The 20,692-nt window shown below is 36.8% G+C and overlaps 1 protein-coding gene across 2 annotated transcripts in view; it reads left to right on the top strand.

Annotated features, from left to right (window-relative positions):
• Positions 1-3,491: 3,491 nt before the first annotated feature.
• SPECC1L (sperm antigen with calponin homology and coiled-coil domains 1 like) overlaps positions 3,492-20,692 on the top strand; it is a gene marked incomplete at both ends in the record, with an annotated part of 49,317 nt that continues 32,116 nt past the window's right edge. Inside the window, 4 exons of one of the 2 annotated variants that reach the window (XM_082007711.1) lie at positions 3,492-3,677; positions 9,194-9,353; positions 10,329-11,962; positions 13,764-13,971. In XM_082007711.1, coding sequence (XP_081863837.1) covers positions 3,525-3,677; positions 9,194-9,353; positions 10,329-11,962; positions 13,764-13,971 — 2,155 coding nt within the window. The remainder of the gene's footprint in view (positions 3,678-9,193; positions 9,354-10,328; positions 11,963-13,763; positions 13,972-20,692) is intronic. The other variant, XM_082007710.1, reaches the window with a different exon arrangement.

Raw genomic sequence — 20,692 nt, 5'->3', positions numbered from 1 at the left:
TGACTGTGTCATGGAGTTGCAACTCTTAATTCCACTGCAACCTTTTAGTGTTAGGCTTCTACTTCACTCTTTTTCCCCGCCTCCCCCCCCCCCCCCCTTTTTTTTTTTTTGAGTTGGGAGGAATTGTGTGTAAAGGGAAAGCAAGTCTTCAGTACTTCCTTCTTTCTCCCTAGGACAAAATATAAACTATAGTTTTATATGCAGTATTTGCTTTAATCTTCAGAAAGCTTCATTTGGCTAGTGAGCATTTTATTTCTTATTTTAAAATTTTGTGTTGGGCAGAGACAAATTTATTGTTGGTTCCTAATGCTGTGTCTTCCTAAGGAATGTGGTGCTCTTATTTAGAAGTATAAAGTTAGGCTTTATCTGTGATATCTACCTTTTGAGAAACTGGGTGAAGTATGGCTTTTTCCACTTACAATTCAACAATACTGATGTCTTCTGTTTTCAGTGCTGAAACCCCATCCTCTTTTTTCCTTCCTGGAGAAGGCAGGAAGGGACAAATTGGCACTGAGAGATCATAAATTCACTTTGGGAGCCTGAGTGAGCAGCTGCTTTTAGAACTTAAACTACTAATTCATGTCTTGTCCTTATTTGAAGTTAAGCTGGACTCATTTGTATCTTTTCCTCCGCTTTTAAACTATAATTACACAATCTTCTTTCAGTAAGAAAATAACTACTAGAGCTTAGTTTTGCTGGAAGAAAAATGGGAGCAGCAATACCTAACCCTCCCTGTTCTCTAAGTATCTTTGAAGTTTCTACCTTTGAGTTTCAGTAAATCAGAAATAGTGTTTTTCAGTGTACGATTTATGGATATTTTAAAGTAATGCTGTAATGAAACATGAGGATTATACTTAGTTACTTCGTTTAGTATCACTTATTTATATCACTTTGCTATGTAGTTGCTGTTCTTGAAGCAAATGCTGTTGCATGTTTTCAGGAACACTTCTAAACCATGCATTTTTTAAAACAATCCATTATGGATGAGAAACACTTGACTTTACACAGTCTTTTGTCACTGATGACCTCTGTGATACATTAATAAGAGTATAAATGGTTTGTATTGTAAAAGCAAATGTTAGTCTGTATTTCTTTTTAAGATTATACATACAGTAGGTTATGTTACTGTATTACTTGCTGTAATAAGCAATTGATTATTGCTTATTGATTGTATTGTATTGATTGTATTGTATTGATCTTTTACTGTGCACACAAAAATCATGTATGCAATGTTTGTCTGGCATATTGTAGGATTTGTCAGACTGGATTAATGTGCTCTGTAGACTTGATAAATGTGTATCGCAAATGGCCATTGCTGGATGTCTGCAGGCCAGCTGGAACTACCGCTTTATCTAGATTGCAAGACAAGGTTGTCAAGCTCTGCCCAAATGCATGGTAGTCATGTTGTTGCCAGTACCCTAACCTTAATTATAGCCCTGGTTTTCTAGCTCTATGAGCTGTCAAAAAGCTATGGTTCTGATTTACTGGATTTATTCCAAGAGTATATTTTTTTTTCTTCGACGTAATTGTTTTAATGCAGTCAGCTTCACAACAAGCTGTGCAAGCATGGTATGGGCAACTTTTTTATGTAGTCTGTAGAAGATCAAAATATCATTCAATAATAATGATGCCAGTTTTACTAAACAACTCTATCCTCTTTGGTCTTCTCAGTTTTAGTTTTCAATTTAATAAGATCAAAAGCACAAATAAGTGTTCAACTCATAAACATGAAAAAGGCAAGAAATCTAAGTGTGGCAACTTGGTCCTACCTGTAAATATTAGCATCTGCTTCTGGAAGCTAGTAGGCAGTTGTACCACTTAAAATTACGTGTGTATAGCAAACGTATTACCTTCATGGGGCTTTTCTGGTTTGGGTTTTGGTTTTCTTAGGAGTGTCTTATTTCAAATTATCTTTCAGTTATTTAATCTTCTGTGAAGGCGTTCTGATTACTAGTAGCTGTATGGCAGGACTGGTGCATTTTTGACATTCTGATGATGAAACTGCAACAGCAAACAAAGTTTTCTGTGTCTGTTCATGCCAGCTTTCAGAGCTAAAGGGAATCTGGAAGCTATAAACAAATATTTTCAGTTTCTTAAAGTGAAACTTCCTGTTGCTTCTGATAACAGCACTTAGGGGTCTGAGGATGCAAAACTCCTGGAATTTTACTGACTTTAATAAAAATCAGACTTGAAATATACTTGTGTGCAGCTGAAGTGGTGATGGGGAGGAAGGAGTGTGTGTTGGTGTATGGTGTTAATCTCTTTAGATAAAATGAATTAGTACTCCTGATCACCGTGTTTTTGTGTAGCACATCTCATGCACTCAGCCATCGGTTTACTTTATGTGCCTTTGAAGTGCTTCACTTTTTAAGAGACGGAAACAACTAGGTGTGTTTCATGTTTCTAATCAGCCACAGGATATTGGGCTCAGATAAACCTGAGCCCTTACTTCCACCCAGGATCTGTAAGACTGAAAGGAGAGCAGAAGTTTCCTCCTCTAAATCTTCCATCCCATGTCTTCTGACTCAGGGGAGATGAAGTAAACAGCTGCCAACTATCCCACTCTTGCAAGAGGGAAGAAGGTCCCAATGTGACTAGTCCTTCTGGTAGTCCGTGCTTCAAGTTATGGCAGTTGGTCAGTCTACCCTTTCTTAGGTTGTCTTCCAGAATTAGCAGTTCTTGTGGTAACTGCTGTGTTGGGGTCTGCTGCAGCTGCTCCTGGTTTGAGTAAAGTCAGCTTTGTTTTCTGGGTTGTGTTTATTTGTTTGTGGTCTGCCGTTTGAGAAAATGTGAAAGCAAAATAAAGATGCTGAAATGTCTTGAGTGTGCACTATGGAAGGTGGTGGGTTATTCTGGTTTATTCTTGGAGATAATCCTCGCATTCATATGACTAGTATTATTTTTTAAAAAATCCCATGTGTTTATTAACATGACTTTTAATAATAAATGGTTTCAGGGAATCTGAATTTTTCAACTTTTATATATTTTTCAATTTTTATATATTTTTTTTTTCTCTGCAACTGCGGTTACTCTTTCAGTACTTTAGTTACCAAGTTGGTGGTAATCTTTTCTCAGATCCAGTGTTGTTGGTAGTCAGGCTGTTGCCTGAATACTCCCACGGTATTTTCCTTCCCACAATCAGAAGTAAAGAACATTGCTGTCCTAATAAGCCTTTCTTTTGCTAACTAACGAATGAACGCGGCAACATGGGTCACTTATAAAATCACCTCGGTTCAGTGCCATTTGTGGAAAGAGAACTGGGAAAAAAATTATAATTTGCAGTGGAGCTGTAGGAAGCTCTTAGTTCTTGGTTAAAATTCCTTTTAACAAAAGCAAAAAACATTGGTCAGTCACATGCATTCTGTTTCGCTATAATTTGTGGTCTTTACAAGTCCAATTCTGGACTTCTGGTCTTAAATAGAACATTATAAAAAAAGACATTGTTGCTCATTTGTATTTTATATTTAAAATTTCTTTCTGCTTGTAGATTTGTTTGTAAATGCATCATAAACAGACAGCCCAGAATGAAGAAAGCAAGCAGGAGTGTTGGCTCAGTGCCCAAAGTGCCTGGAGTAAATAAAACTCAAACAGCTGAAAAAGCCAAACCAGAAAACGGCTCCTCAGTGTCTGCAGTAACAAAACTCTCCAAAACTGGGACATCAGCATCTCTTTTGAAGGTAATAACCAATAGAATGTTCTGATTATTTATATTTTTTACAATAAAGCTTTAAAAAGAGTAGAATTTTAAGACATGTCTTTAATGCAGCTTACACTAGAACTGAAGGGAATTTGGATAGTTACAGAGCACTGGCCAGGGTAATAGGACCTTGTGTGCCATTTGTGCTCTGTTTTTCATGTTGCAATGTGTGATGTGATGGAAAGCAATATACTTTGCAGAACTTGGCTATTCTGCAAAAGGAGCAGAGTGGAAGTTGCATTCTGATGAATGTTATTAGTAGTGTCATGTGTCAGGCTTGAATGGTGTGTCAATGACTAATGGGATTTGCTAAGAGCTATTTACAAATTCTGAAAAAAGAACTAATGAGGTATCTAACATAAGAAACTTTTTGATATCAGTGATCTGTGTCAGGTCAGTGCAGCTGCATTCTTCTAGCTGTTTTGGCCTTTGCTTTGTGTGAAGTACTGCTTGAGCTGAATTTTCACAAGTTGATTCTTGCTCTTAGAACAAGTTCAAAGGTAGAGGCTTTCTCTTATATTAGCAAAACAGGGCAGTAGATTTAGGGGCTTGGTTTTCAACAACCAAGAAAAATAAGACATACTGGGGTGTGCTAGTGTGGAGTTTTCACCTGGGAGCCAACACATCTGGGTTGGAGGGATGGTATGAGCCTGCCTGGTCTGCCTCTCTCTCCTGGCGTGGAAACATGGGTGGACACACCTCCTTTTGCCTTTCTGCAGTCCAGTGTGCAGAGCTGTGGCGCTGCTGCTGCTGCCCTGGAGCAAATGAACAGAACAAGGAAAAGGCCTGGTGTCTGCAACTGGGACCTGAACCTGTCACCTACAGGAATCCATTTAAATAACTGGCAAATAAAGACCTGAAATTAAAGAAGTGGTAAGGGTTGAGGTCTCTTTGTAATAGCTATGCAGGATTACTGAAGTCAAAAGGTGTGTTCCCTTTCTGTCTTCTTGGTTTTCTTTTATGGAAGAGCAGTTATACTTTTGCTGATGAACTTGCAAGCCAGGTTTCGGCTAGATTTTCTCCCAGTGCCCCCTCCCTTTCCTCTGCCGCCCAACATATCTTGCAGTTTTCTTAACTTGAAATAATCTTTTGATGCTTGTTGACACTACTTACTTTGTATTTCTAGAAACCTCTCAAAGAATATGGAAACAGAAGTCCTTTGTAGTTTACTTACCAAGTTTCTTATGTCATATCTCTCAGTGAGATAAAGGAGGAAGATGATCTAACACAGAAGAAATTTGACCCAGTATGCTTTCACAATTCTGTGATTCTGTAACTTTACCTATGTTAGTAACACTTCTGGCTATGTTTGGGTGTAGGATTAGAATTTATGACAATTGTATGTTTGAAGCACAATGAAAATTTTTCACTTAATTACTAAGACTTGTCTCAGCTTTATGTTACAGCCAGGCTTACTCATACAGTTGGATGTCTTTTACTTGTTAAGCTGCTGTTGTGCCAGCTATGTGACTTAATAGTAATGATGACTCTTATCTTCTTTGAGTGTTCCATACTTAAACAAGAAAGTTAGTTGTTTGTATTTTTTTGACTTACTGATACTAGTAAATCACATTTATAGTTACTGGCTTGAAAGAAGTATCAATAACAAGTTATATTATTTTTAAAATAATTTTTTGTATAGTTTTATATTTGATCTTATTGATGAAGCATTTGGCACATTGTTTTCCTCATAGTGGTTGTAAGATCTTCTCTGAGACTGATGAACTGGTGTGTGTATTATGAATTATATTTAATATTCCTTGACAAAAAAAAAGAGCTGGCATTGAATAACTTTAATTGCAGCAGCTTACTGATTTATTTAGTCCTCAAAGTATGTGTCCGTATAGATACAGAAAACTTTGAGTTGGATATTGAATGAAAGGCCACTATTAAGGAGTAGAAATACACACAGTACTATACCAATCTTAATTCAGTCAGTAATAATGTTGCAAAATTGAAAATTAATTTGTAATTATTGTCTGGCTTTTTTTCCCTATCCCCTTCATGATATAACCATAGGCCAGTGTTCAGCTTTGGGTGGGCTTCTTTCACTATGCATTATTCCATACATTTGTCCTTTTTTGTTGAGTTTTCATAGTGTGTGGACAATGAGCACAGTAAGAAGCTGTGAGACCCACCCTTCTGTAGAGCTGAACAGCGTTCCAGAGGTCGGCGTGTCTGCCTGCTTCAGAATGCCTTTTTGTCAGTTACTTCTTTGTAGGTTTTTGGCTCCCACTTTGCCCAAGACTTTTGTCAATGTTTAGCACCCTGCAACCACCCCACACTCATTATTACAGCAGAAGGTTAACTGCCAGCCACTTCTAGTTTTTAATCTGTCAAAAAATACTCTGCAAATAACAGTATGTTCTTATTTTTAAGATCGTGATTTTTTTTACTACTTTAGCTACTGATCTCGTGATCATGCTAACACTCACAACTGTAATTAGATGGCAGTTGTATGTCATACAAATGAATTGCAAAATCCAGTGTCCCTGAAAAGCCAGGACTTGCATGCCAACATTTGAATATTAAAAATTATAATATGTTTTCAGTATTCATGTGTCTAGGCTTCAGTATTTTGTTTGCAAAATGCATTAACTTAATTACAGATTGTTGTGAAGTTTGATGTTTCAATGCACTCAAATGCAGCAACAGCAAGCATCAAAGAAAATCCCAGGTAGGAATAATTATATATATAAGAATGGATTTGAATGAGGTGCAGTAAATAGGATATACATGTTGAGAAACTAAGATGAAATGAATTGTAGAGGTGATCATTCAAGTTTCATTGCACTGAAAGATGTGGGGGAAAATAGAATATGAATTGTATAATTATAAAGTGGGTTTTTTATATAGAAAATCAAAATAGTTCTGGATGAGCATTTCTAATTGTTATATTTTTTAATATTTTGTATTCTAATGTAGGGGTTGCACTGTTTTCAGTAAACGGGAAAAACTGTTCTTGAGGGAAAAGCTGTTTAATAAACATAAGCCATTGATTTTGCTTCCATTAAAAATTCATGCTAAAAATATCCTTTGATTTTTAAAGTCAAGAATGATTGCCATTATGCAGCGTTCAGAAAAGAGAGCTGCTGGTTTGTAATTTTTCCAAAGCTTTGCTAAATAGTTTTCTTTGCCAAGAGTATAGTGTTACAGTTTTGAGTAACTGTTTACTAATTGGCTGCAGAGGAGGCAGTGCCTTCCAACCTAGACTTGAAATAGTTTATGGGTAAGTCAGAAGAAGAATGGCTGTCTTAAATTCCTTTGTTCAGCAAGGGCTGGAGATGACTAATGTCAGAAAGTGTGTATTTTACTTAGAGATTTTTTTTTTTTTCTTCAAGCTGAGTCACATCTTGACCTATTTGGCTTGATAACATGTACTTGTACTATAAATGTCTAAAAGCTTAATCTAATTTCTCCATTCTTTCAACAGGGTAAAAATGCTGACAGCTAATAGTCTGTTTGAACTATCACATTTGCCAACTGTCTGGCAGATTCAGGAGCAAAATAGAAAATCACTGTTCTATGCCTTTTTGTAATACCATGTTTTAGGTGATAGTTGCATCACAAGATTGTTTCCCTCCCCCTCTACCCTATGCCCACAAAATGAGTTTAGATTAGATATGAAATCTGATTAGATTACAGGTTAACAGAGGATCGTCGTACAGTAGTAGTTTGTGCTCAGCTCTTCCCCCCCGCACAAGTAGTGTGGGCCTTGTTGATTTTGTAGCCTTCCAATGTTTTTATTTTCCCATTGGTACTTATATTGCATCTGCTGTTTTGCACGGCTGTGTGACATAGCAGATCAAGGAACTGATCTGGCTCCTGGGAGGAAGGAGCCCTTTGAAAAGGCTTCAGTTTACACAGCACAGTGTGTAAGCACGTGGAGAAGAGCTGGATAGAACAACAGTGGCTTTTTCGTAGCAGAAAAGCCAGCTTAGATGCACATCAAACTGGAGCCTCGGAGTAATGTGTTTTCTTCCAGCCTTTTATAAACCTTTTTAGAAGGCTGTACCATTTCCTACATGATTCAATAAAAACATTCTTGTCCTAGAGGATTTTACCCCTACAAATACCTGTTTCTATCTGTAAATTATCTGTATTTCTAATACCTGCAAGCGGAACAAATATGTTCTATTCCCCAAGCTCTCTTTTGCTTTGCAGCTGCTCTACTTTGTAAATGGCACAAATCCCATCCGTGCCCTTTCTACAATATTGTGGTCAGTGTTCCTAACTGTTCTGAAATTCGCACTTGCAAAAAGAAACTGTATAGAATGGAATGAGATGCAACTTCTTTTTAATTAAACAAGGGTACTTTCATTCTTAATGTATAGAATCGTAACGGCTGGCATATAGTTCTTAACATGAATATATGTGAGAGCTAGAAGTTATAAACCTGCAGAATTTGAAAGTTATGAAGTAAAGCAACTGCTTAAGTCTTAAGCACTACCTTTTAGCCTGGATGCTGGTTGAGACTTCAGATGTGTTGTCCAGCTGAGTAATACAGTTACTCAAGGAATGCTGCTAACACAGCTGTTTTGTTTTATTTTTCTTGCCCTTACAATGGGAAAAATGTTTAGCATATTTTGGTTGTTTTGCCATTTGAAAAATTGCATTTTAAAGAGTTGTAACATCTGCCAATTAATACTTAAGAGCTTAGTATTTCTAGAGTTTTCTTTATTCTGAAAGAGGTATTCTCTGGGAATCTGGTTCTTAAGACTTCTGTACTTACCACTTTGTCACACTCCAGGCAGCTTTTGTGGTTAACAGTACTTTCAGGAATGATGACACAAGGTCAGACAAAAAGTCCATCAAACAAATGTCCCGTCTCTGAGAGTGCCTCGTAAAGAGCGTGAAAACAAGGCAAGGGTATATGGTGAGGGTGGCTTTTTTCCCCCCTTTGAATACTGTCCTATTCTCTAGTGAGTTGTAGCTTAGTATTTTGAGCTAGGAAGGGTATTTTATTAATGTTGGATTGATTTTTGTTGTTGTTTGGTTAGATCTTTTTGTTGTGAACATCCACCAGAAAACACTTGATCATGCTCTATTGAAGGACATTATACTAACTTCATAGTATTTGGTGGTTTAATTATCTAAGAATTGTCTTAATCTATTAAATTCATAATTTAATTATCTAAGAATTGTCTTCATTTTTATGCTTAAGCAAACTTTCAAAATTGAGAAGTGTTGTACTGTGTTGTGTTACTGTGGTTTCTTTAATTTTAATTTTTTTTCTCCTTGGCATTGAAACATTGATCATTTTGGGAGAGAGAAGACTCGGTTTCTATGGACAATCATATGTAAGGAGTTGAAGTTCAATTTCAACTTACCAACTCTGCACAGTGCAGTGCGTTTATAGTTTTTAACATTCTTGCATAGACACATGACCAGTGAAATATGTACTTTTTAAATTGATGGAATCTTTAACAGAAGAAATGTTGGCTACGCAGACTTCTCAGCCAGCTGTCTTAAAGCTGCTTCTTCCCTTTCTTTCAGACTAAAAGTAATGATGACCTCTTAGCAGGGATGGCTGGTGGCGGTGGAGTGACAATGACCAATGGTGTCAAGTCAAAGAAGAGCACTTGTGTATCAACAGCATCTTCAGCTTCAGGGACGACCATGAACAGTCTGGAAAATAAACCCAAAACTATTGCAGGTAAATGGATATATTGATCCTTAAAAATGGTAGTTGCGTGGCTTTTTGTTTTCCTATTATGTTGAGTATCCAGGTTGCCTGATGAAGTGGTCAGTTAAGGCCACGGTCAAATCAAACTCCTCCTATGCTCTTTTCCCATTTTTCAATAATGCAATTACCGTTTTGGAGGGTGTTCCTTTTAATTTTTTCAGTACTGATTATGCAACTACTATATAAAACCAGATAATGTAATTAATCTAGAGAATCGTAGATTTGTCTAAAATCATTTAATTTGTCTAAAAAAATCCATGCCACAAGCATTAAAAGTGATCACTTGTTGCAATCAACATTTTGGACATTCTATATTGCTTTATAGAAATAAAGGAGCTTTCCAGAAGCTCTTCAGAAAAGTGAAATTATTTAGTGTGTTGTCAATATGGATGGAAGTATGTCTTGCCTTCCATTGCTATGTTTTGGATTTGGAAATGCTTGCAAAGCTGTAAAGCATCTGGAAATAAAGTAGTAATAATCTATCCTTGTCTTTATGAAATGAGATAAAAATATAAAAACCCTTAATTTTAATGTTGGGGAATCATAATATGCAATTCGTCACTTAAAAGTTTACATTCAAATCTACTGAAGAGAGAGACAAATTTGAACTTGCAGGAATAGCACTGCTGCAGTTTTTGTACAATTTATCAGAAGCTGGTGAAGACAGAAAAAAAGAAGCTTTCAAATGTTAAACTTCAAGGTCTAACTTATTTTCAAAATACTGGTAAAGCATAGCAATTGGTAAGGCATGTATCAGTTAAAATATAACTGCACTGATTCACGATTAGGGTTGAATAAATGTTTAATCTAAATGTATTTTTATGAAATATATTTACCAGTTTGAATCAGAAAATCAACCACTGAATTGCTTATACAAAACACACGGTCTTCTATTACACATACTGTATTTTAAATTAATGCTCTCAACTTTCAAAAAACATACAGGTACAAGTTCCACAACGAAGCGTAGCACTTCTTCTGGAAATAAAGAGTCAAGCTCTTCTAGAGAAAGAATACGTGATCGTTCTCGTTTAAGCCAGAGCAAAAAGCTGCCTTTGACTGGACAGGGGACCAACGATACAGTACTGGCAAAACGCTCCCGTAGTCGCACCAATCCAGAATCAGATATTCGAATGAGCAAGTCCAAATCAGACAATCAAATCAGTGACAAAGCTGCACTGGAAGCAAAGGTGAATGATCTTTTGACACTAGCAAAAACTAAAGATGTGGAAATCTTGCACCTGAGGAATGAACTAAGGGATATGCGTGCTCAACTGGGACTTAATGAAGATCAACTTGAAGGTGATGAAAAATCTGAAGAAAAAGAGGCCATTGTTGTCCATCAGCCAACTGATGTAGAGTCTACATTACTACAGTTACAGGAACAAAACACTGCCATCCGAGAAGAGCTCAACCAGCTGAAGAATGAGAATAGAATGTTAAAAGACAGATTAAATGCATTAGGCTTTTCTTTGGAACAAAGGCTGGACAACTCTGAAAAACTCTTTGGCTATCAGTCTTTGAGTCCAGAGATTACAGCTGGCAACCACAGTGATGGTGGTGGTACTCTGACATCTTCAGTGGAAGGTTCTGCTCCTGGATCAATGGAAGACTTGTTAAGTCAGGATGAAAACACTTTGATGGACAACCAACATAGTAATTCCATGGATAATTTAGACAGTGAGTGCAGTGAAGTTTATCAGCCACTGACATCAAGTGATGATGCCTTAGATGCTCCATCATCTTCGGAGTCTGAAGGCGTACCGAGTATAGAAAGATCTAGGAAGGGGAGCAGTGGCAATGCAAGCGAAGTGTCCGTAGCTTGTCTGACAGAACGGATACATCAGATGGAGGAGAATCAACACAGTACAGCTGAAGAGCTGCAAGCCACACTTCAAGAGCTTGCAGATTTGCAACAAATAACACAAGAGCTAAACAGTGAGAATGAAAGACTTGGAGAGGAAAAAGTAATCCTTATGGAATCTTTGTGCCAGCAAAGTGACAAGTTAGAACACTTCAGCCGTCAGATTGAGTATTTTCGATCCCTCTTAGATGAACACCATATTTCATATGTAATTGATGAAGATATGAAAAGTGGTCGCTACATGGAGTTAGAGCAACGTTATATGGACCTTGCAGAGAATGCTCGGTTTGAGCGAGAGCAGCTGTTAGGTGTTCAGCAGCACTTGAGCAACACTTTGAAGATGGCAGAACAAGACAATAAGGAGGCCCAAGAAATGATAGGGGCATTAAAAGAACGAAATCACCACATGGAACGGATTATTGAGTCAGAGCAGAAAAGCAAAACAGCGATAGCATCTACCTTAGAGGAGTACAAAGCTACAGTAGCCAGTGACCAGATTGAGATGAACAGGCTGAAAGCTCAGTTAGAGCATGAAAAGCAGAAAGTTGCCGAGCTGTATTCTATACACAACTCTGGAGATAAATCAGATATACAAGATTTGCTGGAGAGTGTCAGGCTGGATAAAGAAAAAGCAGAGACATTGGCCAGTAGTCTGCAAGAAGAGCTGGCACACACTCGCAATGATGCCAATCGACTGCAAGATGCCATTGCTAAGGTAGTGTTTAAAACAAACTGTTGTGTTTCAACATCCCATGTACACCATGACTTACTGTTGATCACTGCAGTTCTTTTAGAAGTAAAGGATTAATTCTGAGGTTAATCGGATTGCAGTAGTGTTAGGATTGCTTACTTTCTCCTAACTTTTGTTATGAAAATGACAGAGGCCTTTTTAAAAATTATATGGACACATTCAGCCACAGAGTAACTGTCGTTTTACTTTTTAAAAATACTGCTATTCAAACTATTTCAAGGGCCAAACTTGAACAGTGTTTAAGGTACAGTATGAATTTTGTGCTTAAATTGCATGCCTTCTGCAGGAGTTTCGAGCAGTTAGTGCCAAACTGGTGGGAGAGGTCACTGAAAAAGTTGTGGGAGTCAAAGTTTGAAGTGATAACCCAGCTGTTGATGACCTGTAGGACTTTTCACAGATGATGAGGGAATATTTTGAAGTTTCATCTTATTCAAGTTGGATCAGCTAACTTAGAATAAACAAATGATAAAGCAAGCAGAAAAGTGTCTTTCTGCAATCAAGAAATGACTAATTTTGAGGTAGACAGAGATTTTACCAAATGTAATTTAATTTACTGAATACATATTTTAGTTTAAATGAGAAAAAAACCAAGCATTTTTATAAGCTTTTAAACAATTATTATTAAATATGTCAAATACACATAGTGGTTTTATTAATGATCTGTCCAGGAGCAGCTTGTATGTTGACTGGGGTTTGGATTGAAATGTGAATTTCTAGTTCTAGAACAGCTATTTTGACTCAAATATAACTAATTTATCTTTTTCATAATTTCATATAAAAATAAGAATCATAACATTTATTAAATAACTTTAACTTAAAGTATAAAGGTATATCTTCCTGATGAGAAAATTTATGCCAAATTTAATGTGTGAACTATATGTTAGTCACAAATCAACATGTTAATCATGATCACCAGTCAGTTAGAATCAACCTTAATTTGGGAGGGGAAAAAAAAATTAGTAATTAAAGTTGGGTAGTGCTATTAAAATAAAAAAATACTGAAACATAATTTAAAGCAGGACATTTTGTCTATTAAGACTGGTGCCTGACTGTGTTGACCCACACTATGCCATGACCTAATTTCTCTTGTTTTTCTGACACCCTTTTTTTGCTGTAAGGTTAATGTAACTGTGCCTCTGATCCCAGCTTGTTGCTTACGTTGCAGTTTCATGAGGCAGGACAAAATAGCCTCGCTGCTTCTGAAAGGGAGAAGTCTACTACCTCTTCCTTCCCCTGTATTTTTAAATTCAGTTCAATAGCTTGTAAGGTGCCTCTGGGGACTCACTAACACATCTCACACACAAATGTGAATCCTGCTACTTGGTTCGGGAAATTAATCGTCTCACAGGTCCACCAAGCACTAAAATGGATGCACAGAAGAGAGTAGGTTGGTTTTTTTTGGCAAGAGAAAGAAAGGGTAAAGAGTTCCCTGCCAGCCCTTTACCATGGCAGCTAGATGTTAAATTGGATCAGCTACTCATGAAGTCACAGCCTTGGTACTACAGTATTGTTGCTTCACTTGAATATAGGATACTGCTGTTAGGGTAGCTGGGGAATGCTCGTATAGTCGGCTTGGAAATAAGAGTTTAAGTCTGGCTCAGGAAAATAGTTGCAGTAGAACAATACATTTTTAAAGGCTTATATTTGACTTGTCCCATACTATTTTGTGGTTGCAGAAATATATTGTTAAGTGTGGTAGTTATGAAACTGAAAGTGTGTTTTAAAATGCAAAATCTTAGTTATGATAAGATACATTCTTTTTCAGGTTGAAGATGAATACAGAGTGTTCCAAGAAGAAGCAAAGAAACAAATTGAGGATCTTAATGTGACTCTAGAAAAACTTCGGACAGAACTAGATGAAAAAGAAACTGAGAGAAGTGACATGAAAGAAACTATCTTTGAGTTGGAGGATGAAGTAGAGCAGCATCGTGCTGTGAAGCTTCATGACAATCTCATAATATCTGATTTGGAGAGTAAGTGTTATGAGTTTCTCTTGTGAGAGAAATGATAATTTAAGAACAGCTGTAGTAGAACGCTGTAATAGTGAAAATATTTTCACTTGACTTTGGTATGTGTGAATTCAAGTTAGACTGGGCTTTGCAGAACCCTTATACACTAGGGGGAAAAAATGAAGTTGGTTTTGCTTTTCCAGTCCCAGTAGTAGTTGGTGTGGGAGTGAAAAACCTGTGAATTGAGAATAAATATCACATCTGATAATGTTGTTTTCAAGTTGTTTTTCAAAGTAGAAGGATGTGTAATTACAGGCTTAATCATAGTGTGCTCCTTGTGCATTTTGAAGACTGGGTGATTGATCAATTGATGTTTTGGTGGCGTTGTTTTTTTAAGAATACTCTCTCTTTCAAGTGCCCAAATATTAGGAGTTTACCAGGTAGCTTGAGAATGTTTATAATTAATGATTTCTCCCACCTGAAGAAAGGTGGTTTTAGTGGAGAAATGGGTGAATGTGGGCCCTGAAAGTTAGAAATGTTAGCGCTGACTTGGCAATATGGATGTATCCTATATCTCTTTCTGTGTAGATTTGCTCAAGTCATGGAACTGATCTGTGAACCTAAAAATGAATCTGACAAATTTCAAGCAAGTTAGAATAAAACTTTAGCTGTTGACTCTTGCCACTATGCAAGAAATGGTTGGGGCTTATAATGAAACTCATGTTTACTGTGTACTTGTCTAGCTCTCTGTGACTTAGTTCCCTCTCTGATCTGCAAGACCTGCTTGGACATTCCTACACAGGCTGGAATTCTGCAATTAGTCTCCACCTAAATAAGAACTGGGGCAACTGTACCCTGGCAAGCTGTCTTTGCACAGTGCTACTTACAGAATTCAAATATCTGCCATTCTTCCATGGTATACAAAGATTCAACAAGACAGCAAAAAAACAAAGCATGATCCCTTTTAACAGCAAGGGAAATAGTCATAGAAGGGATTTTAAATTGGTCTGCCATCAAGAAAAGGTAGTGTCTTAAGCAAGCTAAACTGTTTATTCAGCTGAAGCTCAGTGTCTTCAGACATGTGGCGGTCAGCTTGGTTTCCCTAAGCAACCCTTCTTAAGAGATAATCACTGTTTCTCTTTACAAAATTGCTTTAGGTTTTATTCTGCAATTTTTTTTGCTCTTTATGTTCCAAAACCACAGACAGATGTTTACTTGGGAGCAGGAACTGAGGCACGCGGTCAGTGGCTCTGACTTTGTTCCTGAAGTAATTTTGTAGCGAAGTCTTAAAAAAGTTGGACACTTTTCTACTTGCCTTGTTTTGTCCATTAACTGAAGTACATTCATATGGAAAATATCACTGTAGCCAAGTAAACGTGGTTATCTGACTAGTAATACCTGATTACAAGACAGCTCTAATTTTTAGATGCTTTTGGGGGTGACAGCTGTCATATATTTCACTTAAACTGGTAAAAATTCAAGCAGACAAACCTCTGGTTGGGCAGAAATTTTCAGCAAAAAATGTGACGGTCTTTTTTACTCGTCCCAGAGTTTGGAAAATAAAACTGTCCTAGCTGATGGTCTGGTGTGATCCTTTAGGGAAGAAAATCAGCACTTTAGTTACAGGCAGGAAGGAGAGTGTCATCTAGTGGCAGTAAGAAAGATGGCACACAAAGAATAGTATAAACTTAAAAATATTTTTCTCTGACCACTTTAAAATGCTGTTCATTAGGGATTCATAATTAAACCACGTACAGGAGTTTCTCAGTGGTATCCTCTAAGTAGTGACAGCAAAGAACAGCATCTCAGAAAAATCTGGGACTTGGAGGTAGTACATACAACATATAAAGGACAGAAATTTAGTAATTTGTATTAAAGTGACAGAAAAGCACATCTTTGTGGTAGTAAGTTGTCTTATGCTGATCAGACTTTTGGTCAGTTCTGGTATTCTGTCAGCCAAATGTATAATGCCTGTGCTTTTAAATGTGGAGAATTTAGTATAGGTTTAGGTATTATAAAGCACTAGTTAGAAGGGTGGTGGTTTTTCACCTTAAATAACCAAGTGTAATAAAAATCCATAAAGGTTTTCTTTAGTGAACTTTTATTTCAGATTTGAAAATACAAGGAAATCGAAGCCACCCCTTAAGGAGAGAATTTGTCTAACGGAAAACTTACTGGGTGAATGAAAGTGATGGCAAGACAACTGATAAATGACAAGTGATAAGTGATGGAAAATTATCACTTAAAGAATTCGCAAAAGACAGACTTTACAGTTAGGGGAAAGATGCTTCATAGGTGAGGTGGTGAGTGTTCATTGAATTTAACGGTTAATCAACACTAAATAGCAATGTAGGAATGTGAAATGCTCTAGCACTGGTACTTAGGGCACGCTTCACTGTGGGCTTTCCAAACACCAAAAAGAAGCATAATGAACATATAATGAAACATTTTTCACAGTAATCTGAATATTGAACTGTCACCTTTTAGCTGTTAATGTGTCTGCCCACAAAAACTGGGATTCCTTTGATGTGGACAGTCGGATGTGAATTGCATTGATTAAAAACATACAGTATGTTCCTGATGTCCATCTAGATGCGGCAGGAACTGTAGTCAGTCACAGCTGAACTTGTTACTGGTGAGATGAGGAGTCTTAAGCATAGTGCTTCTGTATTGTATCTAAAAAGTCTAAGAAATATTAAAATAACCTGTATGTTCTATATCCTCACTAGTGCGATGAGTCTGTAGGTACTGGAGTGGAGTTGAGGGCCTGGGAGAGGGCAGGCTGGAAGCGCGCAGGGGAGGCGGGCGTTGCGCTAGATGGCGTGTTTCCTCTGGTTTTCATTTCTGGCTTCGGAAAAACTTTCAGTAGTCAGGTAGCTAACCTGTCACATTAGTCATCTGTGATGACTAAGGGGGAAAAAAAGAAACCTATTATTCTTCCAAGCAGTTAATAAGAGTTTGTGGGGAAACTTTTTCAGAGAGCTTTGTCCCCTGATTTGCAGAAAATTATATTCGTAGGTTAGCAACATCAGTTGTCAGATGTTTCTTCTGAAGCCTGAAAATACTCATTGCATGTTCACTTAGAACGAGATACATATGCTGAACATACCCGTTCTCTTAGTCTGTAACTATTTAAGGCAGTAAATTTTTTGGGCAAGGGTAGGTGTGCAAGACTGGTGATATAGTTAATGTTCAGTGAATAAATAGTTCTTTTATGGAGCTGACCATTAGTTTTTAATTCTGCTGTATCTCATTTTGAAAAGGATCTTGACACCAGTTGTGAAACTAAGTTTTTACATTACCATATTTACCCCTTTTCTGCCATACTGTTGGAAAAGTCAATTGGATGTTAGTTTTCTAATTGTTAGCACTTTTTATTTTGCTAACGTTAGACCCTTAAAAAAATCAGCTTTTTTGCTGTATGGACCTATTGTCTGACAATGGTGTGCTCAAAAGCAAGACTGATACGCATATTGCCTGAGCTTTGGTGTATTTGTAACTAGTGCCTCTTCCTGATATAAGGAAGCCATCATTCTTAAATTAACTGTAATGCTGCACTACTCTGTGTAGATGTGATTGTACTGGGTTAGCCATTTCTATGCTAAAAAATTGAAGTGCTATCCTAGTATAAGGCAAACCAATGTCACTAGTACAAAAACTGCAAGAATGCCCATTGTGGATTTCCCTGCGTCGGTATTACTTGATTTAATGTTGCTTATCAGGAATTGTAATGTCATGTTTTGAAACTAATATGCATAGCTGAATATTGTCTTTTTTTCCTTCTTTTTCCTTTTTTTTTTTTTTTTAACCAGAGACTATTGAAATTAAACAACTGACTATTGATATTCATTTTTATTTTATAGTGGTAAATTCTAACTGCTAATTACAATTAGTAAGAGTTACAGATACAGAATATAGTGAAACTTTTTCTGTGGCAGCATTACAAAATTCAGATGATATCTTAGTTTCTTCCTCCCACCTCCAGTCCTACCTGTAATGTTTTTCTTTACCATTTGTAGTCTGCATTTCCCATAATTTATTTTTCTACCTTTTAAAAAGCAAGGCCTTGTCAAACTGTGATTTAAATCAATAGCATTTTGTAAAATGTAGACATAATTGAATCCTGGAGTAAAACACAAGCAGCTTGCTCATTTGTCATTTTTTATTATCCTATTCATTCATCAGAATGGTCTCCTTGTTCTTCACTTACCCTAACCAATAGTCACTTTTCCTTTTATCTCAATCCTCTTTCTTGTCTATGCTCCTTAAAAGGCACAGACTGGATAATGGTAGAAGAGAATTACCTGTCCTACCATAATGAAAATTGCAGCACATATAGGTGGAAAGGATTTGTGTGTATTAGAGAGGACTCGTGGAGGTTGTGAGGATGCAGAAGAGAAGGATACCACAAGGCAGCTGTACAGAGAATTGCTGCCCATGTACCTATTTTGACTACTTGAATTTTCAGGCTGTAATTGGTGACACAATGCAAACAATGGAGTTCAGGCTGTGAGAGGTGAAATCACTTACCTTAGTCTTAATTTCTCACTACATTTCAAATTCAGTTGCAATTTGGTAGCTCTTTTAAGGTGGGGCTTTTTTGTTGTGGGTTTTTTTTTTTATCATCTCTTTGATTGATTGGGAGAAGACTGTTTCCAACAGCTGCTGTAAAGTGCTCTGTATTGTTTATAGTAACTGCAGAATATTCAGACCATTGTGTTTTACTTCAAAGCATAAATATACTAAAACTTAATGGTGCGTTTCATATCTCACAAAAGCTCAAAACAATGGCATTACACAAACTTTAACTCTGGATGCATTTATAGTTTCTGGTTTGTGGTTATTTTTAGATGAACTATAGCTTGCTTTTAGTAGTAGAACAAATTTTATTTTTAAAAACACATTTTCTTTGAACTGTCATTAAAAGAGAAAATGATCATCTACTAGATTTTGTTTCAAAATGCTACTGGAAGCTCTTTAGGGCATGTTGACTTGCTGTCACTGTTGAAAGTTATCTAATTTGCAGCGGGCTTTTTTAGCATGTGTTTAAAGGAAAAAGGGGTGGGGAGGTGGAGCGAGAGCGGCTTTTATAACTTTGACCTAAAGCTGGCATCTCAGTGCTGACTTTAGCTCAAAAAACTTGTGTATACAGAGACAAGCTAAAAGTTGGAGGGCTTTGCTTAAATATTATCATGGTAGCATGAGATTTGAGTGGCCCACTCTGTGTTAGGTTTATCTTCAAAGCTTAAAGCTCAGTTGGATGCATCTTAAAATGTGCAGTCTTTTAAGGAGGAGATAAATACAGAAATATCTGTATAGTTTTAGTGTTTCAACTTTTCCAAACCTGAAAGGTTATCATATTTTCAGGCCAGCTGAGGTTTATAACATTCTTGTAAAGAAATTAGCTATGGCACTAAAAGCCTCTGTACTTGAGGCAAAACTCAATTTCTTCTGATGAAGAAACCAAAAGTAATTCCATCACTAAAATATTGAAATGTTTTTATGAGCATAGTTGAGGCTTCTGAATATACACGTCAGCGTAAATCAGCTTAAATCTGTTCTTAGTCTTTGTTACATCTGATTTAAAAATTTTTGAAATTCTTACTGTTTTCCGTTTAGCCTGCCATAGCCTCATTTTTAGTGTTAAGAAAAGTCCTTGACAAAACACCAGGAGTACTGAAGCTATAGGCTTACTTGGGAGGACATTGGTAGGTATTTGTAGAACAAGTGACTTTGAATAAACCCTGATTTAATGGTTTGCCTCAGACCTGATACCCAAATAAATGCACTGAAAAGTTTTCTTTCATGTTAGAAAATGAGAGCCACAAAACTTCACTTTATCAATCTGTTTGTATGATCATATATACCTATCTTTTGACTATTCAAATATTTATTATGCAGTTCCATAGATTTTTGCCAAGGTTTTGTATTTTGAACAGTATTAGGCACCTTCAATCTTTTTGTGGAAAGAGCATTGCTAGTATACAGGAAAAATATTTATTTTCAGCAGGTCTTGGAACAATGAACCTGAACAAAAAAATGTATTTGGTCATTGGGCCCATCATTTTTACAGTTTGGAAATAGCTACACTGTACTATAGAAATAAAACATCCTAGAATCTAAGGATCAGTGAGTGACACACTAATCAAAAATTTATGCTATGTTCTTCTTCATTAGCTGCTTAGTTATAATAATGGAGTAATCAATCACATTGTCTTTGTGTATTGAATAAAACAAGAAATGAATAATAATTGCAGTAGCCAGTCTGTCAGACGCCACATGAGGAGTTGGTGGTGATCAAGCTGCATACCCTTTTGTATAGCTGCTGACAGATTTAGGGGACCATCTCTTTCATGACATGATCTCATAGACTGTTTGTCCCTTTGCTGTAAATATAGCTTGCTTCAACTTCAAATAGTAGCTTGATAGACAAGAATGTAAGATTCTTGACGACATGAGTAGAATTTTATCCCTGTTGAAGGCATGGTTGTGAGTGTTATGTCAGCTGCTTTGCGGCAGGGAGTAGATTGCCAATCAAAGGCTTCGCGTAGCTGCAGCTTACGTTTGAAGAGGGAAAACCCCCAGACATCCATGTTTTTAGGATCCTTCCATGTTAAATTACATACCTTGTTTATTTGCTGTTTGTTACTGCTTTGTCATTTTAGTATTGTGAAGGGTAGAGAAGAGACAGGGTTTTGTGTAAGAACTGAGTTTGCTTATGCTGTCCCCCTCACCAGTCATAGAG

This window comes from Phaethon aethereus, assembly GCF_964289735.1.
Source record: "Phaethon aethereus genome assembly, chromosome: 17".
Classification (NCBI taxonomy): domain Eukaryota; kingdom Metazoa; phylum Chordata; class Aves; order Phaethontiformes; family Phaethontidae; genus Phaethon; species Phaethon aethereus.
This window is presented reverse-complemented; position numbering and strand designations above follow the sequence as displayed.